Here is a 26,717-nt window from a genome sequence, read left to right on the forward strand (position 1 = left end):
TCTGTAAAAGAAAGAAAAAGCAATAATCAGGTGGAAATTGAGAGTTGAGCATCAATACTGTGTAAAATATGTGAATATCTATGTATGTGTGTTTGTGTTGTTTCAGAAAATATTCTGAGCATGTTGTTAAAATGCAGATTATGATTCGGTGTGTCAAGCTCACACATGATGAATGTGGTGATGCGGATATTGACCATGATTCTACTCTGCAGACTACACTCTCTAGCGAGATTCAAATAATTTTATAAATAATATAACAGTAATATTTTAATGGAAGCAAATGCTTATGTAGCATTTAATGTGGGCTAGGCACTGTTCTAAGTATTTTGTGCATGTTGACTTATTTTATCCACACAATAACTCCTTGAAGTAAGTGCTATTTATAAAAACTGATACACAAGTGAAGGCTTCCTTGGTAGCCCGGTTGATTAAGGACCAACCTGCAGTGCAGGAAACCCCAGTTTGATTTGTGGGTTGGGGAGATCCACTGGAGAAGGGATGGGCTATACACTGCAGTATTCGTGGGCTTCCCTGGTGGCTTGGTAAAGAATCCGCCTGAAAAAAAAAAAAAAATCCGCCTGCAGCGCGGGAGACCTGGGTTCGATTCTTGGGTTGGAAAGATCTCCTGGAGAAGGGAATGGGTACCCACTCGAGTATTCTGGCTTGTAGAATCCCATGGACAGAGGAGCCTGGCAGGCTACAGTCCACGGGGTTGCAAAGAGTTGGACATGACTGAGCGACTAACACACACTATCACTCTCACACAAACGAAGTCACTCAGGGTCACACATCTACCTAATGTTGGGTCTATGATTTGAATCAGGCAGATGGGCTTTTTAGCATCTGTATTCCTGTGCTGCCTTTATTTACCATGTAATCTTTTAAATCAAGAATGTTTGCATAAGGAGAAGAGCTGTGGAGCGTTTTTTCAAAGGATGCATCAGATTAGGAGAGATACCTTCTACACTTCATGGCTTGGCTTCTGTTGAGATTCACTTACAAAGCCACGTATATTGATAGGTTTATATCACATCACTTTGTATTTTGAGATCTTCAGGAATTATTTTTTAATGAACACTTTTAGGAAATCCCTGCCTGCTTGCTTAGTTGTGTCTGACTGTGACCCTTTGGACTGTAGCCCACCAGGCTCCTCCGTCCATGGAGTTCTCCAGGCAAGAATACTGGAGTGGGTTTCCACTTCCTTCTCCAGGGAATATTCCCGACCCAGCGATCGAACCTGAGTATCCTGCGACTCCTGCATTGCAGGCAAATTCTTCACCTATTGAGCGACTAGGGTAGCCCATTTTTAGGAAAAACAGGATTTATGTAACTGGTAAAATTTGCAAAATGATAAGTTCCCAGATTATATACATAGGGCTCTGAAAAATTCAAATGTTGTGAGAACGTGAATGCTATTTTTGATCATGGTAAATGTTGCATAGTTTGGTAAATACTTGGTTTCATCAGGTGAAACAAGCAGCATGTTTTGGAATTTAGAGCCAAGAGAAGGTACTTGGTGAGTATGAAGTGGCTCTGGCAGTCCCAGGCACACCTTGTTTTACTGTGCTTTTGCTTACTGCACTTAGCAGGTAACTGCATTTTTTACAAATTGAAGGTTTATGGCAACCCTCTTCAGTGTGTTTCTGATGAATATTCCTGATAGGTGGGAAGAGGTCAAAATACCAGTATTGACACAAGTTTGATAGAAGTTAATTCCAACCCTCTTGGATGACTTTGAAGGGCTCACAGGGTGGAAGAAGTAACTTTAGATGTGGTGCGAGTAGCAGAAAAACTAGAATTAGTATTGGAACCTTAAAGTGTGTTAGTCGTTCAGTTATGTCCAACTCTTTATGACCCCAAGGACTGTAACCCGCCAAGCTTCATTGTCCATGGTATTCTCCAGGCAAGAATACTGGGGTGGGTTGTCATTCCCTTCTCCAGGGGAATCTTCCCGACCCAGGGATTGAACCTCCATCTTCTGCGTTGCCAGCATCATAGGCAGATTCTTTATTGGCCGAGCTACCAGGGAAGCCTATGGGTGAACAAAGAAAATGGTTTCTTAAGATGAAATGTACTTCTGGTACAAATACTGTGAAGGCTGTTGACATGACAACAAAGGGTTTGTTACATAAACTTAGTTGATGAAGCAGGTTTGAAAGGACTGACTCCCACTTCTTACTGTTGGTAAAATGCCGTGAAACAGTGTTGCATACTACAGAGAAATCATTGTTGAAAGGAAGAGTTTATTCATGTGGCACATTTCATTGTCATCTTATTTGAAGAAATTGCCACAGCCATCCCAGCATTCACCAGCCACCCCTGATCAGTCAGCAGCCATCAACACCTTAGCAAGATCTTCACCAGCAACAAGATTATAACACTTTGAAGACTCAGATGATGGTTAGCATTTATTTGCAACGAAGTATTTTAAAATTAAGATATGCATTGTTTATTTAGACATAATGTTACTGCCCACTTAATAGCCTATATAATGTAAACGTAAGTTTAATTTGCACTAGGAAACCAAAAAATTCATGAGACTCACCTTAACAAAATTTGTGTGACTTGCTTTATTTCAATGCTTGGTTTATTGCAGTGGTTTAAAATCAGAACCATGGTATCTTCAAGGTATGCCTATATTTTTAAAACAGTGGAAAACCCTACTTTTAAAATCACACAAAACCAGTATAAATCATATTAATTAGGGGAAACAGCCCACCCTGGAATGGTTCTAAGGCATTGCATGAGTGCCATTGATCTGATCAACCTGTCATATTATAGGAAGAGGAACTACGGAATATATAGGTTAAGTAACTTAGTCAAAGTCCTATTTTGTAACTGCCCTGGGTAACTGCAAATACAAATTTGATTGTTTAGCTCCTGGGTGAACACTGAAATGCTCCAGATTTCTAAGAAGTCACACCTCTTAACATGATAGTGTCTCTGTGGTACCCTTAAATGTTGTCCTTTTTTTTTTAAGCACATGCACCATATTATTCATGTACTATTTGATGTTTTTAATACATGGTGTATATTTCAATGCAAAATAGTGTCAAATACAAATGTCTGTATTTTTCAGAGGTTTATCTATATTGGAATTAAGTTTTGTCCTGAGTTTGAAGATTTTTTAAAGAAGAAAGTCCTTTTCAGTAGTCCATATCATCATTAATTATATGGCTCAGTTCTGGTTTCAGTAAAGTTGAGAATTAAAATCTTAATTATTACTTTTAGTTGATAAAATTTCTTGGTGTTACCTAGACATTAGGATTGGCTTGCTGGGATTTGCCCCAGGCATTTAAACTTAGAGGGTGAAAAAGTTTTAATTAATGATTAAAAATAAATGTGTGTGTGTTAGAGGGTGGGGAGTTAATGTATAGATTATTAATATCCTTCAGCTCTTTAGCCATGAGCTCCTAGCCCAAGGTCAGCCTCCTTGTCAGTCTTTGCAGCTCCCACTCATGCTCCTACCTGCTAGCCTCTCCTGTCATACCCTTTCCACCTTCTTCCCCTCGTCAGTAATTTGATTGATTTGAGGATGTATTTCTTACAGCTTGGATGTCAGTTTATCATTGAACACAGTGCACTTATGTTATGGCATTGAAAAATAAAGGTTTTGTTTTGATTTACTAATTCACTTTAATCTTTGCTGAGGGTGTAACAGGTGTAACAGGGTGTAACAGGGTGTAACAGGGAAAGCTGTGTTCACAGAAGTGGAGGATGTAGTATGTCCATTTGAATTATTGCAGAGGCCTCAGTAAAGGTTGGTGTACTCAAAATAATGATTCTTCATTGTTTGGCGTTCAGGTTGCTTTTTTGAATGATGATTGTGGCATCATTGCTTATGTAAATAATACAGTAATGAAACAGGACCCAATTTGAGAACATAAACGTTGCAAATTTTAAAAAATCAATATATAATAAAATTAGCCTTTTAATTTCATGTACGGTTCTGTGAATTTTAGCCCATGTATAGGTTTATGTAATTGCTATCACAGTCAGTATGGAATATCCTTCAGCCCCAGAAAGTTTCTGTTTTCCCTTTGTAGTCAACATCCTTCTTCCACTCTTAATATTTGGCAACCACTGATCTGTCAGTGTAGTTTTGTTTTGTCAATAATATTGTATAAATGGAATCATACAGTTCGTAGCCTTTGAGACTAACTTCTTTCATTCACATAATTATTTTGTAATTGAGCCAGTCTGTTGCGTATATCAGTAGTTTGTTCCTTGTTACTGCTGGGTGATACTCTCTTGTTATCAGCGTATCAGTTTGCTTATCCATTTACCTATTTACTTATTTCAAGACATTTGGGTTGTATAGTTGCTTCTGGTTGTGATAGAGTTGCTGTGAACATTTTTGTGTAAGTTTTTGTGTGCATACAGGTTTTCCTTTCTCTAGGATAAATCCCTAGGGGTGGAATTGCTGGGTCATGTGGTGAGTGTGTGTTTAACTTCATGAGATACTGCCAGACTGCTTTCTTGTGGGACTGTGCCATTTGTATCCACACTAGCAATGTATGAAAGTTTTAGCTGTTCAGAATCTTTGCCAGCACTTGACACTGTCAGTATGGTAGCCATTCTCGTGGGTGTGTGTAGTGGTATCTCATCATGCTTTTAATTTGCCTTTCCTTCCTACCTAAGGTTGGTTAACATCTTTTCATGTGCCACATTGCCTTTTTATATCTTACTTGGTTGAGTGTCTGTTCAAGTCTTTCCCCCATTTAAAAGTTCTGTTTGCTTTCTTTCTTGAGTTGTAAGAGTTTGGGGTTTTTTGTTTTTATTCTTGGTACAAGTCATTTGATACTTTCTCCCTGTCAGTAGTTTGTCTTTTTAATTGTTTTAACAGTACTTGCAGAACAAAAGATTTCAATTTTGATGGAGCCCATTTTATCGTGTTTTTTCTTTTATGGCTCATGCTTTTGGTGTTAGGTTGAAAATTGTTTAAATCTCAGATGACATTTTTTTTCTTACATTTCATTCTGCTATACCCACTTTCTTTGAATTATTGTGGTGCTTTGGAAATGAAATGATAGAGCAAGAAATTTGTCTCCTAAAGTAAAGGTTAATGTTGAATGTTAATGATGGCTTAAGAAGATCCGGACTTAGAACCACATATAGTATGATGATTATTATTATAACTATATAAAAACATTCATATTGAGGAACTTTTGCACAGGGAAGGAACAAAAATCGCTGGTGTGGCTCTTTAAGTCAGTGGTCCCCTAATCCTGGCTGTTACATCAGAATCACCTGGGTAGCTCTTTAAAAACAAGAATACCCAGGTTCTCTTTTAGATCCTGTGTGGGCCCCCGACTTTTTGTGTGTGTGTTAGTCGCTCAGTTGTGTTCACCTCTGCGGCCCCATGAGACTGTGGCCAGCCAGGCTCTCCTGTGTGCATGGAGTTCTCCAGATAGGAATACTGGAGTGGGTTGCTATTTCCTTCTTAAGGGGATATTCCTGACCCAGGTCTCCTGCATTGTAGGTGGATTCTTTACCATCTGAGCTACCAGAGAAGCTTTTTAAGATAGAGTTTATTTTTTACAGCAGTTTTTGATTCACACAAAATTGAGCAAAAGGTATAGAGATTTCCTGTATGCCCACTGACACAGGTACAGTCTCCCCCACCACAAGCATCCCTGCCAGAGTGGTGCGGTTGTTACAATATTGAACTTACACTGACTTAACATTATCACCTGCCGTCCATCATTTACATGATGTTTATTCTTGGTGTTGTTTATTCTGTACGTTTTGGCAACTGTGTAATGAAATACCATTACAATAGCATACAGAATATTTTCACTGCCCTAAAAATCCTCTATACTCTGCATATTCATTTTTCCTTTCACCCTAAGCCCTGGCAGCCACAGATCTTTGTTCCAGTCTCTTTAGTTATGCTTTTTGCAGAATGTCATGTGGTTGAAATCATATCGTATGTAGCCTTTTCAGATTGACTTCTTTCACGTTGTAGTATGTACTTAAGGTTCCTCTGCATCTTTTTTTTTTTTTCCTCATGGGCTTGATAGCTCATTTCTTTCTAGTGCTGAGTGATATTCCATTGTCTGGATGTACCGCAGTTTGTTTATTCACCTACTGAAGGACATCTTATTTGCTTATGAGTTTTGGCAGTTACGAGTAAAGCTGCTGTAAACATTAGTGTGGGGAATTTTATGGCTACATAAGTTGTCAACTCCTTTGGTATTTATTCTGGGGAGCATAATTTTCTGGATCACATAATAAGAGTATGTCTAGTTTTGTAAGAAACTGCCACTGTCTTCCCAAGTGGCTGTACCGTTTTGTATCCCTCTCAGCAGTGATTGAGTGTTCTGTTGCTCTGCATCCTCACCAAATTTGGTGGTGTCCTTGTTTTGGATTTTGGCCATTCTAATAGATGTGTGGTGGCATCCCATTGTTATTTTAACTCAGACTGAACATCTTTTTATATGCCTGTTTGCTATCTGAATATCTTTTTGGTGAGGTGTCCTGGTCTTGCCAGTTTTAAGAGCTGGGTGGTTTTCTTTTGCCGAGTTTTAGAAATTCTTTGTGTATTTTGGGTAACAGTCCTTTGTCAGGTGTGTGTGTCTTTTGTAAATATTTTCTTCCAGTCTGTCTTATCTTCTCATTCTCTTGATTGAAATCTCTTAGTCTCTATAGGATTCTGTCTCTTTGCCAGGTTTATGATTTATTGTTTTAAATTACTGTGTCTTGCTTTATCCTTTGCAAGGCTAGATGCTTTGCATAGTCATCAGTTTTCAGCTACTACTTTAGCCTCTTGTCACAGCTGGTATATCATCCTGCGCTCAGCTTCCATGGTCTTGTTACTTGTTCTTCATCGTCTCATTCTGCACATTCCAACTCTTCATCTGCATAATGTTCATGTAGATTTTTAAAGTAATGGATCTGGTCACAGTATGATTGGCAGGACCCTTTGGTTCTGGTACCACCTTTATCTCAGGGTTCTTCTTCCCCTTTGCCTTTGCTAGTGCAAAAACTAATTATGGTTTTGGTAGGGTGTGAGATTAATAATGTTACATATCCCACACTTTCTGTTTCAAACTTTCTGTACTGTTACATTAATAATTTGTAAGATAAAGGTTAAATCTTTTGTCACGTTGTGTATTTTGCTTTATATGCCAGCTTAGTCTTGAAAAAGCCTGTTTTGATCTTTGTAAACATTAAATTTTCATCTCATTCCTACCATTTTATTGTATGTTTGGACAAATAATCTTTCACTTTTCATTTATCAGTACAAAGATATTTTTCTGAAACAGTTTTAGAGGAACAATTTCTTGCTCATAGAGTGATCTGAATAAGAGATGATTGCAGCAAGTGTATTTAAGGGCATTTATCTTTCATCTTTTAATCATGTCTGTGTGTGATCATTCAAAAATAAATATAACAAAATAAACTCTTAATAGCAACTTCCTTTCTACTAAGTAGAATTCACTATTACTGATTTGTGAGGATAATTTTTTGAAGTATAATGCAAATAAAGCAGTGTTATCATTTATGACACGTTGTGCTGGCTGATTGCATTTTAATCTTGCTGAAAGGCAGTATCTTATACTTGCTGATAATATTTTTAGTGTATAAATTAGTGACTTTAGAAAACATGCCTTATTTTATAGCTTTTAAATTTAATAGGTAAATTTTTCATTTATTCAGCTAATATACCAAGCACGTTTTTGCATTCCAAAATCAGAATGACTTTATAAATAGAGTTAACATATAACTTGATTTTATAACAAAGGGAATATTTTCACTTAAATCCTTTCAAATGATTAATTTCTAGATTTTCTGGTGTTTAGAATGTATAATACAGTTTCTCTAGTATTGTCATGATTTTAATTTAATTGCTACTCAGAATTTAGAGGGTCAGTGAAAGAATATGAAGCTTGAAGAATTTTGTAAATAGGTACATTTTCAGCTTGCTGGGTTTTTTTGTTTGTTTAGCATATGGGAGCTTGCATATGATGTGTGGTAGTCTTAATTACTTGAAATAGGTTTTACCACTTTGCATGAAAAGTGTTTAACATAATACTGTCAACTGACATGGAAGTTTATCACTTTTAATATTGTCAACATATTTATGGAGTAATCTCTTCATGATATATTTGAAGTCAAGTAGCTGAGTCTTGTGAACAAGAGTATATGATACAATCTTGAATTATGTGGTATAGACTAGTGGTTTTCATACTGTATGTTTGGTAGAATAGATTAGTTGTCCCAACAGTAAAATCTCCCACTGTTTTTCCTCTTCATGTAAGAAAAAATAAATTACAATTTTCTCAGCTTCAGCTTTCTCTACTGTGTGTTGAGAATAATGTGTGTGTGTGTTTTTAATCTTTGGCACTTAAAATCACTTTATTCTAGTTCTAATACACAATGACGTTTTATTTACATGTGTTTATAATTTGAGTTTTAGGTGTCAGAAAGCACTGTAACTTCAGATTCTTCCCAGCCTAAAAAAGTTAAACCACTGCTGTAGATTATCTATGGTGAAGAATGTTTAGAAATTAAAAAAAAAAATGTCGCTTTAGGCTAGAGTTACTGAGAGTTGAGGTGGACGGTGGAAGATTGGTTGGATTTTAAAAACTGGCATTAATAGTTCCAAAGTGTCATAGGAGCTTAGAGGACAGATGCAGTACTTGATGACAAAGCTAAAACCAGAGTCTAGATTCTGTTTCCTAGTCAAAGAATTTTTCCATTGGACTGATAACATAGCAGGAAAACGTAATGGTCAGTAACCTTTACTGGAGAAGGTGTGAATATACTTGTGGATTGTTGGGAAAAATTCCTGAATTCTTATCAGAATTGCCTTTAAAGGGTATTTCAGACTGGAAGGAACTTTATGCAAAGGCAGATATGGTGAAAGAACTTATGACCTTGTTGCAGGTGAATCATGGTATTGGAGGGTGGGGATGAAATAAAGGGTCTTTCACACGCCAGGCACTGTTGTAGATGTGGGAGGTACACATGGAGGAGGGAGAATCCCTGCTGCCGTGGAGCAGTAATAAACAGATAAATATGTAACATACTGGTAATGAGTGACGGGTACTGGGAGGAAAAACAAAGTGTAGGCTGGAAAAGTAGAGGTCTTGTTATTAAAACAGGATGGTCAGGGAAGACCTTTTTGTGGAGGTTAAACTTGAGCAGAAGAGAAGGAGGGGAGTGAGCTGTGTGCACCCAGCAGAGGAGAGGCAGAGCACATCCGCAGCACGCGGCTTCGTGGAGGCTGGAGTACATCAAGCTAACGTAGTTCACGCTCATTGAGTGTTAGGCACTGTCTTATGTGTATTTCAAGTGGTAATTCCATCCTTAAAACAGTCCTATAAAATGGATACTGTTTCAGATATGAGGAAACTGAAGCATGGAGATGAAGTAATTTACCCAAGGTTGCACTCCTAGTCTGGGAACTGGGATTCAAGCCCAGGTAGTTTGACTCCAAAATCAGTGTTTGTGACCATTTTTCAAAGATGGGGGAGGCGTAGTGTAATAGGAAGTTTAATTGGAGTGATATAGCCTGGGACCAGTTCTGTGGCACCTTTGTAGTTCTTTTGTAAGTCTTTAGGATTTTATGCTGACAGGTTACATCATTGGAGGGTTGAGAAATGCCCAGGAGGTTGCTTTATGATTCTGGAGGTCAAGAGACCTGTCTGGACTGTACAAAACGCATTTGTTAGTTATCTGTATATAGGTTATATTATAGCTTAAAATATTTCTGCTGGTCCGTAACATGTTTCTTTGATTTAAAATCAAAGATTTCACTTCATTATTTTGTTGAACAGATAATGTGCATGTATACATATTGAGTGTGTGTTGGGTGTATAAACAAACTGTAATGAACCCTTCTGTTAATAGGTGCGAGAAGATGTACTAAATTCATTGAATAACAACTTTCTTCAAACGCTAAATCAAGCTTGGAATGATCATCAGACAGCTATGGTGATGATTAGAGACATACTAATGTATATGGTAAGTAGAGCTTTGTTGTTTTTCCTTGAAGCATTTCAAAACACAGTGCCTTTTCTTCTGTCACATTTAGTTGGTACAATTCAGTGTGGAAAGCTTTTCTTCTTTTTTTAAATACTGTTTATGTCATAAGGGCCAACTTCAGCTTATATGAATAAAATCTTAGTTGTTCGTATACTTAATTATTAGAAGAGAAAAGATGTAATATTTTTCTCAATATCTAGCACTTATGCTTCAATATGGGAAATACTGAAAAGCCCATCTCTCTTTGAGTGAGGGGAATTGAGTGACAACATGAGAGATGAAAGCTAAATATTCTCTTGCATATTTTTACCTAATGTCCTTATGTTTTCAGTTACAGGAGATACTGTATTAATGCAAATATTTTTGTAATAACTGTACTCTTAGCAACTGCCGTCTATCTCTCCTAATGGTATGCGTGTGTGCTCAGTCGTGTCCGACTCTTTGTGACCCCATGGACTGTAGCCCACCAGGCTCCTCTGTCCATGGAATTGCCCAGGCAAGAATACTAGAGTGAGTTGCCATTCATTCAAAAAAAATACCTTGTTGATCAAAACAGTTAGGAAAACATTGACTTGAGCTAGACTGTTTAATAGCTTTCAAGGAGATTAAAACTCAGGTTTTTTAAAAAAATACAATTATCAATATTCGTCAAGCTTAATTATGTCTGCAGAATCTTCAAGCCCAGTAGCTTGTTTCTTCAGTGTTTATCTTTGGGAATTGGACTTATGTTTGGGAATTGAACTTAGTGATTTTCTTCCAAGATTTTACTCTCTGCTTTGGAATTTTTATTTTCAGTTTCTTTAGTTTTTGATAATTAGTTGTAATGGTAAGAGTGGATCCTAGTTTCTTTACTTGGTAGAATGAGGCAGTCTTTGGAAAGAATTTCCAGTGAGATCAAAGAACTATAAAATTTTTTGTTCTGCTGAGTGAATTCAATCAGGCCCGTTACCCCAGGATTTGTGATGCTGGGAAAGATTGAACGCGGGAGGAGAAGGGGACGGCAGAGGATGCAGTGGTTGGATGGCATCACTGATGCGATGGACATGCGTTTGAGTAAGCTCCGGGGGTTGGTGATGGACAGGGAGGCCTGGAGTGCCACAGTCCATGGGGTCACAAAGAGTGGGACATGACTGAGTGACTGAACTGATTGGCAAGAGGGTCAAAGAGGGGCTACTTCATTTTTCACGGTTTTGGGAAAAGGTTTAGCAGGTTATTTAGCCTTTCTGAGCCTCATTTTCCTCTTCACAATAGTTATCTTAATGTGGACATTTTGAGGTAAATGAGGTAGCCTGTGAAAACATTCCATAATGTTTAGAAATTAAATGTAAAATGACTTCGCTTATTGCTGTCTTTAAGTTCCAGATTTGTTGAGTCTGAGTTTCAACACAGACACTGAGATAGAAAATCACTTGTGATTTTATAGTCCATTGCTCTATTGATAAAAGGAGTATTTTGAAATAATATATACTTATTCTTTATACCATATGATTTTTTAAAATTTCTATTTTATTTCAGCACATACACCACATTTTTTGTTGGTGGGGGCACAAGAGAAATCTCAGACTTTGAATCCTAGCTGTTATGTGACTGTAGTCAGGGAACTAATTATCATAATTAAGGAACTAATTATTATTCCTTAGCTTCATTTATAAAGTGAAAATAATATTGTACTCATGGGTAGAGTAGCCATGAGGCTTAAAGGAGCCCTTCACGTGAAGCACTTATATGGCCTGGACTGTAGTATTGTGTTCAGTAAAAATTAGTAGTAATATTTCCCTTCATCTTTTCATCAGATCCATCTGGTGGTATAACAGCCCTGGATAAACCCAGCCACTTGCCTTACCTGGGCTTCTGCTGGTAGAAACCCCATTTGGGAAACCTCGTACTGTGTCCATTTTCATAAACTTCCTCTATTAACATTCCACACTGCCCAGAAGTCTCACTCTTTGTCTAGTCAGCTCATTCTACCACTTTGAAACAATTATTTCTCTTCAAGCCTGGTCCTAAAAATGCTATCCTGCTGGTCCCCTTACTCTTAGTAAACAATCTCATCTTCTGCCTTTCAGAGAAAGAGAAAGCATCAGGTGGAAGCTGTATTCATCTGTTGCCTCGGAGTCTGCAAGTTTCTGTCTGTTTTCTGCCTCTTTCTTCTCAGAATAATAGCCTGCTAAATTTTCTCTTGGACCCCTCCACTGCCGCCCAGGATCTCCCATTGCTGTTCACAGCCAAATTTCTCATAGGAAGTGTTGACACTTGCTGTGTCCCTTTTTCTCCTCGGTTTGAATCCGCCTGCAGTGTAGGAGACCCAGATTCAATCCCTGAGTCGGGAAGATCCCCAGGAAGAAGAAATGGCAAGCCACTCCAGTATTCTTGCCTGGGAAGTCCCATGCACAGAGGAGCCTAGTGGGCTAAAGTCCGTGGGGTCGCAAGAGTCAGATACGACTTGGCGACTAAACCACCACCGTTCATTTTGAGTATGTTTCAGTCACGCTTCTACCTCAGCTCTTCTGTCTTGCTCCTACTGGGATCACAATGTCTGCACATCTCTGAAAGCAAAGCTCACCGCTCATCCTCACTTGCCTTGATTTTCCAGCAGCGTTGGCACACTTGACGAGTATTATTCTGGCATGGTTGGGTCCTTAATTTCTGTGACCAAGTACTCCCTTGGTATGCCTCTGCCTTTCTGACTGTTTCTTCTCACTCTTCTTGCCCCTTAAAATAGAGCCATTCTTGGGGCTTAACCTAGACTTCCCTCTCCTGGTACATGGTATTTACTTACCTTGACTCTCTGTAGTGCCTCTGTGCAAATGATTCCCACCTTATCTCTCCAGTCTCATGCTGTGAGATTCAGACTCGTAAATTCATTGATCTAGCTGGTGGCTCCCTTCACTGTCTAGAGATAGTTCAAACTTGGCATTTCCAAGTGAGCTCATAATCAGTGTTATTCCATTTGGTCATGATAGGAACCTGGGAATTATTCTTGTCAGTTTCTTCTCCCTTTTTTCCTACCTCATGTATTTCTAGAATCTATAATTTCTCTGTTTTCATATCTGCCACTCAAGACCAGAGCACTTTGATTTCTCAGTAGCTAGTCATACAACATTCACCATGCTCCTGTCTCTTCTTTTTCACATTGTTCCTAGAATTATTACTTTAAAGTGCATGATTCTTTCTCATCCTTCTCTCATCTTGGAATCTTCACACCTGTCTTCTGTCGGGAAATGTTTCCATGTTTCCTCACTTTTGTCATGTGTTCCTACTTATCCTTTAAGGCTTTGCTTGGATTTCTGGTAAGCGTTCCTTGCTCCATGCTTTGTACTGCCCGTGACCCCAGCTGCTCTCCTTGTACCTAGCGCTACGCCCTCTGTAGTGTTTATCTTTACTAACAGCTGCTTAATGCCTCACTTCCCCGCTAGACTGGACTGGAGGGTGGGGATGGGACAGGGTTTGTGTCACTGCTCTGCCTCCAACACGGCACAGCCCCCTGCGCAGCCTGGGCACTCACTACATCTCAGAATTACTATACACATTTTTTAATAGATAGTGCTTTTTTTCAAAATGCTAATTAAAAATGCAAAATTTTAGGTTTAGAAAGAGGTTAAAGTGTTGATAATGTATTTTCATATTCCATAGGTATAATTCTTTCATCCTTCATTCTCTTTGTTTTGCCTTTTTATGTGTAATATTCTAGGCTTAATTAAATAAGTGTTTTTTAAATTTAAAGTATAATTAATTTCAATTAACATTGAAAAGTGCAGAACTAAAGTGTACAAAGTTATTTTTGACACATGTATGCACATGTGTAACCAGTTCTTCAATCAAGATAAATTCTTCTAATTTTCCAAAAACTACCCCCCAATTTTTTTTTATATTGACATCTCCATTATTTTCTATGAAGTTTTTACCCTCATTCCAGACTTATCAGATCACTTTACCTGCTACATAAGACATATACCTAGGCAGATTTCTTCTTCCTGTGAATACTGGCTCTGACTGTTGGATTTTTAGAACTTAGGCTCATGGGAGAAGAGAAGATGCTGCACTGTCTTACCACCTTCCTCCTCCTCAGCTAGCTGACTTTTACTCTGACAGGGAGATGTCTGTGTCTAAAATGCCCTGCACAAGCCTCAGTGTATAGATACCGTGGGAAACACTGGCTCTTGAAAGTGAAAATGGAATCACAGGTTACATGGAGGCAGCTATTGGTTGAAATTTGTCCCTGAACACTTTGTTGTTGGCAGGTTCAGCATTCTAGAAAGAAAAAGTGCACACATATCTCAAAATGGAACATGTGATTCTGCCACTATATTTTTTCTAACATTTGAGACTTAATTTACCTGTTTTGTCCCTGAAAGCGTTGGAGTGTGTAACCTGCTTTATTTTTAATTCATCCTTTAAGAAAAGTTAACATGTTAAACTTCTAAGATTGATTTGGGGCTACTTAGTATGTTTCCTTTTCAGTTTTTTAATTTTATGAAGAAAATTTGTTATAGGTTATATAATAGCTTTAATTATCAAAATAATCCACAGATATATTAATATTCATGCATTTCTCCCCCTGTAAACTACAAAATAGCTATAATATCAAGGGGAAAATTAAATGTATGGCTGGCATTCTGTAGGTTACTTTGGAGCAATTAGAATTCATGTCAAAAAGGAAAGCATTTCTTATTGTGGTATGGAAGGTTAATAGAAGAATTTTCTGCATAAAACTCTGTGATGATTTTCAAAGATATTTTCATGTTTTTACTTGTTTATCTATATTCCCAGTCATTTTTACAAATAACAAAAATACAGTTCTATTGAGGTTATCCTTAAAGACCAGAAGCTATAAATTCAAAGTCATGGAGGGAGAGTTGACCCAGGGAAAAAATGGATCACTACTACTTTGAGCTATTAGGAAAGTCATTAGGATGGGTAAAGAGGTGAGGTGGAATGTAGGAAGAACTTTTTGAAGAGGAGAGAAGCTGAGGATGGTCTCCTTAATAAAGTAGAACATGCAACAGTCAGTTAATAGGTCGCAGAAGCATGTGAGGTACTGAGGAATGTGGTAGGCTGAGTAATAGACTCCCAGATACGCCCACGACTAATCTCTGGAACCTAGAGATTGTCACTATATATGGGAGAAGGAACTTTGCAGAGGTGATGAGGTTGAGGATCATGAGATGATAATTGTCTTAGGTTATCCTGCTGCAGGGTCTTTATAAGAGAGTTGCAGGAGGGTCAGAATAAGAGAAGGCAATATAATGACAGACACAGAGATTGGAGTGATCCGCTCTGAAGATGGAAGAGGGGCTATAGCCCAGGAATACAGGTGGCCACTAGAGATTGAAAGAGACAGGGAAGTGAATCCCCCTCAGAGCCTCCAGAAGGAACCAGTGCTGCTGACATTGTAATCTATCCTAGTGAAACTGTTTTAGGTCTTCTCAACTCTGGAACTGTTAGAGAGTAAACGAGGTACTGAAGCTGATCATTTGTTCAGCAACAATAGGAAACTAACACTCGGGGAGGTTTGGAATATCCCCTGTGCTGGGTCAGCCATGTAAGTGGATCATCTGTAATTGTGAGGGGATAATTTAAGTTGGCACAAAGTTTGTATAGTGACAGCAGTCAGTAGCCTTCATACTTTCTTTGGAGGGACTTAGCCGTCTCAGAGAAAAATATTCAAAAGCTAAGGAAAACCTACTAATTCATTTTGGCTTATTGGGTACAGGGAAGAATTCTAAGGTCGTAGCATTGTTAAAATTGTTGATTGTCAATCTGTGCTATTTTCAGAAGCGGGCAACTGAATCACAAGTTCCCAGGAAACAAGTATTCGGTGTTAGGGATCAGTAGATCTGAAGTTGTAGTTGAAGTGAGGAGCTGTTGAAATGTACACAGGGAGGTGGGAGGAAAAAGAGGATCTTTAATACCAGAGATATTTGAGTCTTCTAATGATGAGGCTGAAAGTCTGTCTATCTCAATATGTGGGTGAAGGGAATCCTGATAAGATGGGAGATGAAAATTTAGGCATCTGTAAGGAGTGTGTCAAATTGGTCATTATTATGAAAATTACAGTTATCAGAGGTAATAGATATCAAGGAACCAAGTTGAGAGATAATATAAGCTGTTTGCTAAAGCTACCAAGGATTTCTATGTCCTTGGATACCAGAAGATAGGATGAGAACATGGAAATCACAGAATTTGAGAGTTTGCATTTTCTTTTGTAGATTTTGGTACTTTTTAGATTAAAAAAAAAATTTCTTCTTTACTGTATTCTAGATTGAGCACTGAGAAAAGTTTGAAAACAGCTGTATTCTAGAAGAGCACAGATAGGTTGTTTAAGTCTTCTTGGTACTTTCTCTGCTTTCAAAATGATATCTTAGAAGAAAATAGGATGTGGCTTTTGGGGCTGTTAAGCTTCACACTTTTTCAGTTTTTTTTTTTTTTTCTTTAACTTCCTTTGCAAGAAGGGCCTGTACAAGACAGGTTCCCCATATGTGCTCTAGTTTTTGCATTTGTGACTGATAGTATAATACCTTGGCATCTTTTTATGGTTAGTTCAAAAGCTAACTACTGGGCCTTTATGTAAAATAAAACCAGGGCAACATCATAAATACTGTAAAGGTTAAGAGTATTGGGCTTGATAGTTAGGATTTCTTCCTTGCCATCCACTTAAGTTCCCCTTACAGCAAATTAGTAGAATCATAAACACTTTTGATTACTTATGCCCTGTGAACTGTGTTTGTGTGTGTGCAGTGATGATGTAGCAATCCATGACATTGAGTTTAGGGAGGAAGGCAAGCAGGTATTAATCCGTCTTGGGTAGGTCCTGTGGAGGTGCAGTCACAGAGCACAGATACCTTGGTGTAGGAAAGGAAGATGAAACTTTTGTCAATAAAGGAGACTTCTCCACACACACTCACACACACACTTATATGTTTATGATAGTTTATTTACACAGAGTTGAGCTAACATTTATTCACGTTTGTTGCTTATGTGGATAAATTGATTCAGCAGGTATGCAGTGAATGTGTATTATGTATCAAACACTATTCTAAACAACTGGGTTTCTTTTTCCAATTTCTTCTGTCATTGGGCAATTTTATGATGTGGACATCGCACTTGGGTAAATAATCCTGTTTTCCCAAGCCTATAATTTAAGAAAAGTGATTTTTATCAATGATCCAAGTTCTATGAAAGCATATTCGAAATTTTAGCACTGCTTCTTTTCTCACTTTAAAATTTTGAATCTGATAGTAAAATTCTCATTAAAGAAGTGCTTTTCTAAGGATTTAGATACCTGTCATCAGAAGTTATTTAAAACCATTATTATTAGAATAGTTAAAAATTCAGCAAAAATATGATATACTATAGCAGTTACAGCAGTTATGATAACCACTAATTCGAAAGTCCCCTTTTAATTTTTTTTAAAACACTTTATAACAGGGAGAAGGAAATGGCACCTCACTCCAGTATCCTTGCCTGGAGAATCCTGTGGACAGAGGAGCCTGGCAGGCTACAGTCCATAGGGTCACAAAGAGTCAGAGATGACTGAACGATAAACACTTACGTATAACAAAATAAAACTATGCATTTGCCCATTTTTTTTAAATGTGGATTTTCTGATTTTTTAAAAAATTTGTGAGAGTTCTGGATAAAAATACTTCATCAAATAATAAATGTATTGTGAGATATTGTCTTTCATTCTAGATATGTCTTTTCTCCTAATGGTATCTTTGAAGAGAAGTTTTTAATTTCAGTTGGTTTCAGTTTTTCAGTCTGCAGTTGTTGGAGAAAGTGTTGTGTATTTATCAGTTGGTCAGGTTTACTAATCAAGTTCAGATCTTACACATCTTTACTAATTTTTTTGTCTGCATGTTCTATCAACTACCAAGAAATATTAAAACCTTCAGATTTGATTTGGGTCTTATTTCTCCTTTTAGATTATATATTTTGAAGTTTTGTTACACAGTGAATATAAATTTAGGGTTATATCCTTTATCTTTCGTAATACTTCCTGTTTAAAGACTACTCTGTCCAGTATTAATATGAGGTTTCTTATAATTAATGTTTTCATAGCAAACTTCATCCCACTCTTTGCTTTTTACCTTTTTGTCTGCTTATATTTAAGGTATGTCACTTGTAAGTACCAAACAGTAACATGCTTTTTAACCCCATCTGATTATCTTTGTTTTTAAAATGAAGCATGTATTTCTTTTGCATTTAATGTGATTACTGACAAATTTGGGTTTATGTTTGCCATCCTACTGTGGTTTTCTTTTTTCTGTTTGTCTCATCTGTTCTTTATTGATTTTTTTTCTTTCAGTTTTCTTTCCTTCTTTTAGGTGAGTCAAGTATGTTTTATTACTATACCCCCTCCCCCCATTAGTTATTATTTATATATGCTTTTATTATTATTGTTTTAGGGATTTAGAGATTACAACACAGACCCTTGACTTACAGTTTACTTATATTTGTTCGTTGTTGGTTTGTTCTTAAACACTTCTGGATAGTTTGAGTGTAGAATACTTTGACTTCCTGGGGCTTTTTCCTCTTAGTTTTTAGACATTGAATCCTGGGGTGTTTGTTTTGTTGTGCTGGGGACAGACCTGGTAACTTTTCCAAAATTGTATATGAAAATTTGTGGAGGCCCTGAGTGATGATAACCTTCCTTCTTAGGAAATGCAGTTTTCTTCTGGCAGACAGGCACAGTATGGGCAGATCACCATAATCTAGATGAAACTGGCTTTTAGCCTTTGTTAAGGTTGATCTATTTTTAGTTTGCGTTTTTGTTTTCTTCAGACCATATTTTACTCACAGGAAAAAAACCCTTCTGGGGTCTCAGTCAAAAGCCTTGAGTTGTTTACCGGTTTGATCTCCACATTACTGTGCCTTGAGGTAATACTGACTTGTCCCGCCTGCACGTCTTCCAGCAGTCTGTTCAGCTCTTTAGTCTCCCTGCGCTGCTTTCTGTTTGGAGTTTTGGTGTCTCATCCATCCTTAGATGGTGTGTCAGTAAAAGTCTCAATGAAGTTTGCTTGCACAGCTTTGGTTCTTTTCTTTAGACTTTTGCCTCAGAAGCCTTAGCTACTTGATAGCCATTCCACCTATGACTTTCTGCTTGGCCTCCAATTATTGTGATAACAACAGATGACCCAAGGGAATGAGTGAAAGCAAATATAGGGCTCCTCTCAGCATACTTGCCATTTTTCCAGAATCCAGGTCCCTCAAATCCAGGTGGCTTTTGGTGCTCTTTGATGCTTTTAAACAGTATTTGTTTGTTTTATTTTAAAATACATATAACATAAAAATTTTTAAAGTGTGCAGTTGAAATTCAGTGATGTTAAGTACATTCATACGTTGCACAGCTATCATTGCCTCCACTCATCTCTAGAATTTCATCTTGCAAAACTAAAATCTGATACCCATTAAATGGTAACTCCTCATCCCCCCACCCTATTCCTCAGTCCCCTGGTCTCCACCACTGTACTTTCTGACTATGAATTAGCCCATTCTAGCTACCTCATAAAAGTGGAATCATAGAATATTGTCCTTTTGCAACTTAAGTTTCATCCATGTTGCAATCTGAGTCCGAGTTTCTTTCCTTAACAGATTAGTGGTTTACAGAGGGAAAGGGGAGTGGGGGTAAGGCAAGATGGTGAAACTAAACTTTTGGTGGTGAGCAGGTTGTAGTGTATACAGAAGTCATAATGTTTACACGTGAAATGTGTTATCTCAGTTTTAAAAATTGTCTTTCTTTTTAAGGCTAATACTCAGTCATATGGGTATGCTACAGTTGCTTATCCATTCGCAAGTCAGTGGTCTCTTGGATTTCTTTCCCACCCTTTGGCTATTTTGAATAACACTGCTATGGATAGGTGGAGAAGGCAATGGCACCCCACTCCAGTACTCTTGCCTGGAAAATCCCATGGATGGAGAAGCCTGGTAGGCTGCAGTCCATCCGGTGGCTACGAGTTGGACATGACTGAGCAACTTCCCTTTCACTTTTCACTTTCACACATTGGAGAAGGAAATGGCAACCCACTCCAGTGTTCTTGCCTTGAGAATCCCATGGACTGGGGAGCCTGGTGGGCTGCCGTCTATGGGGTCGCACAGGGTCGGACACGACTGAAGTGACTTAGCAGCAGCAGTTATGGATATGAGTGTAAGAATATTTCTTTAAGACCCTTCTTTTGAGTATAAACCCAGACAGTAGAATTGCTGGATTACATGATAATTCTATTCTTAATTTTTAAGTAACTACCATCTTATTTTCCATAGCAGCTGAACAGTTTTACATACCCAGCAACAATATTCAAGAATTCCAACTTCTCCATATTCTCACTATGCGCTTGTTCTTTTTCCTTTCTTTCCTTTTTATTTTAAAGTTGCAGTATAGTTGTTTTACAGTATTGTGTTAATTTCTGCTGTACCGCATTGTGAATCAGCTGTATGTGTACATTGTATATTTCCTCCTGGGCCAGACTCTGTGCTATACAACAGCTGCTTGCTGGCTGTCTGGTTTACACACGGTAAGGTATATGTGTCAGCGCTGCAATCTCGTTATCCCACCCTCCTGTACCTGCTGTGTCTACAAGTTCATTCTCTACATGCAAATAGGTTCATCAGTATCATTTTTCTAGAGTCTAGATTATATATGTGTGTGTTAACATACAGTATTTGTTGTTCTCTTTCTGATTCTTCACTCTGTATGACAGCCACTAGGTTCTTCCATATCACTTCAAATGACTTGATTGCAATCCGGTTTATGGCTGAATAATATTCTGTTGTATATATGTACCACATCTTCTTTATCCATTCATCTGTTGATGGACATCTAGGTTGCGTCCGTGTCCTGGCTGTTGTAGATAGTGCTGCAGTGAACATTGGGGTACATGTGTCTTTTTGAATTATTATTTCTTTTTAATAGTAGCTATCTTGATGGCTGTGAGGTGGTATTATTGTAGCTTACTTTTGTAGTTATTTTCAAAGGAGTTTGTTTTATAAAGGGTATTCTTTCAAGATGATAAGTGAAAGTACGTGATAATAGCTTTTTGAGATAGGTGTTATTTTATATTGAAGAAACAGACACAGATGTTAAGGTCACACCTAGTAAATGGTAGAGATAGGATCGAGACAGCCTGTCTGGCTCATAAATCTGTGTTTATAAACACTGAGTTATATCTCTTCTCTGATACAGGTCTTCTTTTCTAAAAATCTTATAATCTCATTATTAAAACTGTCATCGTTCTAATAGGGACAGTATTCTAGCGTTGTTGCTTTATTCCCCACCATTACATTGGTGAAATTTTGGAATAGGAAACAGTGCTTTTATTTTGTGATTTGGTGCAATTTATATAGCTTTAGAGAAACATGACTAGGGGTTTGTTTTGTCACATATCATAAGATACGGTTCTTGAGATGAACGGGAATTATTTTGAAGAAGAATTTCTTGGAGACTTCCCTGGTCGTTCCAGTGGTTAAGACTTCATTTTCCAACGCAGGACGTGTGGGTTCCATCCCTCCTCAGGGGGCTAAGATCCCACAAGCCTCATGGCCAAAAAACCAAAACATAGAAGCAATATTGTAACAAATTCAGTAAAAAGACTTTTTTAAATGATAGAATTTCTTGCAGCTGCACAGCCTTAAATGGCCTTCACATTCCCAAGAGGGAGATTGGGGCTCATTTTATATTGGTGGAATCTATGACTTTGAACTTTAGTTGTGCAGCTAAGTTTTCAAGCCAGGTTTTTGGACACTATATTCTGTGCTTTTTCATTCACTTTATCCATAATTAACCAGTAACATTTCTGGGCAGTTTACTATTTCATATCTTATGGATGCCTTTTCAGCAGTGTAATCAGACACTAGCATTCTGTAAAAATATTGGGACACTTCTTCAAAGGTTGCTCTGATTAGACTTTTTTACCCCTACTGTAAACTCTGCCGTAGAATCTTTTTGTTGCTTTTCTGGATTTTTGTATTGTTTTTAAATTTTCTATTTCTATCTTCATTGTGTTAAGCCATCTTAACTTGTGGTTAGAAAGTGAGCCTTGTTTTTGGAAACACTTAAATTTATTACTTGTTGGTAAAAGATTGCCTGGTGATTAAATTTGGGAAAGTACGTTCAAATTTACAGTAGCTACTTGTTATAGCGGTATTTTCTTGTGTGTGTGTTTTCTTTTAAATGAGTTAATTTTTCAGGATTTACGTCTAGCTGATGAGTAGGATAAATATTTAGTATTTATAAAGATTTTTAACCTAATTTACATTCCTATTTTTCTCTTCTCTTGTAAAAAAAAAATAAATGAAAGCAGTTGTAGGTCATCTTGCCTTGAGGACAAGAAAGTGAAAGAAAAATTAAATTTTATTAACCATCTTGACAATGTACTTGATAAACCAACTTTCAGAGCTATTCACTTCGATTCAAAAAGTGATCTTTGCCTGAAGAGCTGCCATTGGTCATAAGTGAGATCAAGCAAGGAAGTGTAGACAGATGAGTACTAAACCATAACTGCCCCTAGTTCCTTAGTGTTGTTATCAAAAGTGTTGAACTACTGGAATTTGAAGCAAAAAAATGATGAAGATCCACCCTAAATTTTAAAATTGAGGCAAAGGAATGTTGTATATATATTTGTAGTACTAAGTTTTCAGAGTTGAATATTACCCAAAGGTTAGAATTTGCTCCCTGAGTACCCATTTAATCTTACAAGAAAACATTGTTCAGTGAGACTAGATATGAATAATACTGAAAGAGCTTATAATTTGTTCTTTCCTTGGCTTTTTCGTGACATGATGACTGTTGATTAAAAATATTTCCCAAACCATTTCTTGTGGGTAAATTAAATAGTATGAGTTACTTTTTGAACTTCATTACCAAATTTTTGTTAGTTTTATTTTTATGTATCCCTGACTTATGAAACTGTTTAGCCCACTTACACAGTCATTCCTTGACTTTGCATAGATAGATTTAGCTTTCCTAAAATTTTTTTTTTTTTTTTTTGCATAGTGTGTCTTGGACCATCTGAGAATACTTTTGCATTCTGAGTTTGACCTTTTATGTATTAGTTAGATATTTAGGTATCGAGGTGAATTAGGTGTCTTGGTGAAGCCATCAGTTAAGGGGAAAAGGTTTTCTTGGCGTAGGAATAGCAGTTCCTGAGAGGGAACCATAGTGATTTTAAATGTAGTTTTATCTCTGTAGTGATGAAACATGGATTTTTCAGAACATTTTTGAATTCAGAATGCCTGTATTTTGGCTTTAAAAAGTCAAATAGAAGCAACCACCAACTTTGTACCTTTGCTCATCTCTCTAGTAGATAACTGATTGAAGTGAACTCATACAAATTACATTTTGGTAAAATTAAATATCACATAGACACATATATACAAAATAAAAAGTCCTGCATTGATTTAATGATTACAGCTAAATAGATACTGTATTAACATAAAGTTAGCCATTTATTTTTTAACAAAGATTCCTATTAGAATCTGTTATGAGATGCTCTTGTGTACCCACAGGCTGAAGTCCTTCTGATAGTGCCTAATAAACAGTGAAAAGAAGATTTAGCGTGTTCATTCAGTAAATATTTTAATATTTATCATGTGCAGATCACAAGTTTATTGTGAATGTGTGTGTGCGTTATTGTTCATGCACATGTAAACACCTAGATGTGTGCATGTGTAGCTTTTATTTTGCTTGATGGCTATCAATCACATGTACCAAACAATATAAATGACCATTTGGTATTACTGATTTTAAGTAGCCAAGCTCAAGGTTGCAGGTTTTCCTTCTGTATTTATTAGTTCTCTGGTATCCATAGTCAAATTTCAGGGTTAACAGGTTTTCTTAATATTATGTCATTTAATTATGATCATTATATACACCTTGACAGTCTCACGTTGAAAGACAGAGTTTAGCATCAGTATTTCCCTTGTCCTCAGTCATCTTCCATGGATGTAAATTCTGTGTGATTTCCTTGAATACCCCAGCCATGTGTTCCCATTATACCTGGCTTCTTTTACTCTGAAGCATTGTTCGTCTCTGTATGCAATATACCTGAAGAGCTTATCAGCTGCACCAGGCTCCCTTTCTGTCTTTTTGCCAGAAGACTCAAGATAGCAGGTTCTGTAGGCCATATGGTTATAGAATGATAGCATCACCGTGTTTAGGATTGAGAAGGGAAAAACCCAGGCCAGAGAAGACTAACAGAAAGAAAAGGAGTAATAGTGGTACATGTCTTGATCCCTAGTATATGCTAAGTTTTGATTAGAGAGTTAAGCTTCAAAGGAAATCAGAGTTTTAGAGAGTGTTTTTACCAGCCCTTTGTGTTACCCAGGACCAGAGTGGATAAATGACTTACTCAGAGTCACACCAGCAGTTAATGGTAGGGCCAGAGATCTTAAGAATTCTTCTGTAACTGACATGTCCACTTTAGAAAGCAATTTGGCTATTTCCATGTGGCCCAATACTTCTGCTCATAGAAATCTATCAAAAAAAAAAAAAAAAATGAAGGCGTACATCCTACAAGAAGATTGTACCCAAGTGTGCATAGCAGTGTTACCTGTAGTAGACTGGAAAAAACTGGTAAACTGAAACAGCCCCAGATATCCATTAGCTGATAAATGGGTAAGCTAAATGTGGAATATCCATGTGGTGGAATACTATTTAGCACTGAACAGGAATGGAATACTAATATGTATTACATTAATGAACCTTAGCAATCTTATGCTTAGTAAAAAATCAGACTCAAAAGATTACATATTATATGATTCCACTTCTATGAAATGTCCAGGAAAGGAAATTCTAAAAAAAAAAAGCAGAGGTGCTGATGGTAATGATTGAAGTTCCAGAAGGGCTGGAGGGATTTTTTTTTTTTTTTTTTTTTGAGTGATGGAAATATATTCTATAACTGGATTATTGCAGTCATTACACAGTATAGAAATGTACTGTGAATTATTGAACCATACTGTCACAATGAGTGAATTTTATGGCATATAAATTAACTACAATAAAGCCAAAAGGGGGAATGTTAAAATTTTTCACTCTAACACTTCTAATTTACTCTGAAGGTTACATTGCTGCATCTTTTGTTGTGTAATTCTTAAAGGTAATTGCCTTTCACCAAAACCAATAAAATCTAATCTAGTTCTTTGATATTTCTCTTAGCCTAAATTAGAAACATTTGGTTTCTTAAGAGGTATTTTAGAAGGTATATGTTAAATTTGCTAATATGTATTATGTATGTCTATGCTATGGATCTCCTACAAGATGTGCTGATGGTCACAGAGGCATGTAATACGTTCACGCTTAACAGCACCTGTCAGAATTGACAGTACTTTCTGCTCTAGCTGTGAAAAGCCTGATTGATAAACGTTCTCTCAGCACTGTCCCTCTACTTTTCAGTGTATCTTCTCTGTTTTGTTCTTTTCAGTCGAGCTTTCCTTACTGAGAGTCAGTGTATTTGTTTTTAAACTTGCTTATGCTAATTGTACTTGTTTCTACATAATTTTATATTGTGTCAATCAATAGAATAGTGTGTAAAACAATACAGTTTGTTATTTGGCAGACTAGATTGAATGTTTTGGAAAGACTTGACAAAGGCAAATTGCTACCTATTGGGTTATTTGGCAATTTAAAGGTCTAGGGTGGAAACTAAAAATTTAGAAGGGCTTTTACAGTTAGATTGGTTCATGGTTGTCTCTGGTCATGATCCATCTTAATAAAACTGAAAGTGGAAGTGCTAGACAATTTATACTGAATGAGTATATTTGAGAAAGACAACATTGACCTCTAAACACAGGACTCGTGTTCAAATAAAAAGTATCTTAGTGAACACACACATGTTTTAAAATGTTTAAGGTTCAAGTGTGTGGGGGGGTGTGTGTGTGTACGTATGTATGTATGTAATGGTTTTCCTGTTTCACCACTTTAATCAATCAGTTACTGGTTTTGGTGACATTGGGTAAGAGTGATTCTGTAGTTGGTACAGATTCTGTACCATAGAAGTTTATGTTCAAAATTGAAAAAAATCAAATTTATAAATAATTTATGCTTTAATTGGAGTGACTTTTTATAATAAAAATAATTCTCATTGCTTTATGAATTACTAGGTATTTGTCAGTTTTCATTGAATACATTTTGTTTTATGCTTAAAAGTAGGCCAGAATCAGGATGATACTGGAGGGTGGGGGAGAGTTGGACCTGAAGATTGTGAGTAAGCTTCAGTACAAGTGAGTCTGTTAAAAAAAGAGGGATGTGAAACTTATTAAGACCTCAAGGAAAGAAGTGTGAAATTCAGGAATTTATTGAAGTCACTGGTGAAAATTTTAAGTTAAGAAAACTTAACTGAAGTTGCTACCACAGTTTGAAAAATGGGGTATAAAATGTAGAAAGTGAGCACCAAAGATTAACGAAAGAGCAGCTTTCCTTGTAGCCATTAGGAATGGACCATTGTTTGAGATGAATGAAAGTTGGAGGAATAGTGTCTGTGAAAAGAGGCTATTCTCATGAAAAATTAGATAAAAATGGTTAGAAAGGTCATCAGTACATGCATATTTTATGTACAACTGTAATATTTTTATATGTTTGCATTTTGTGTATTTGTATTTTTACATAAAAACAAATAGAACTGTCATTTCCTGCCATTGGGGAAAAAAGATGGTGTGTACCATTTAATGCCTGTGTGATAGAACTTCTGTTCATGTTTCCCTCTTAGTTTATTTGGTATTGCTTTTAATAC

At 37.0% G+C, this 26,717-nt stretch overlaps 1 protein-coding gene across 2 annotated transcripts in view; it reads left to right on the forward strand.

Moving 5' to 3' along the window:
* The window catches only part of CUL3 (cullin 3), a 97,878-nt gene that overhangs the window by 39,509 nt on the left and 31,652 nt on the right, over window positions 1-26,717 (forward strand). For both annotated transcript variants that reach the window (XM_043444700.1, XM_043444701.1), the window contains one exon: window positions 9,859-9,972. In XM_043444700.1, coding sequence (XP_043300635.1) covers window positions 9,859-9,972 — 114 coding nt within the window. The remainder of the gene's footprint in view (window positions 1-9,858; window positions 9,973-26,717) is intronic.

This window comes from Cervus canadensis, chromosome 24, assembly GCF_019320065.1.
Source record: "Cervus canadensis isolate Bull #8, Minnesota chromosome 24, ASM1932006v1, whole genome shotgun sequence".
In the NCBI taxonomy this organism is placed as follows: domain Eukaryota; kingdom Metazoa; phylum Chordata; class Mammalia; order Artiodactyla; family Cervidae; genus Cervus; species Cervus canadensis.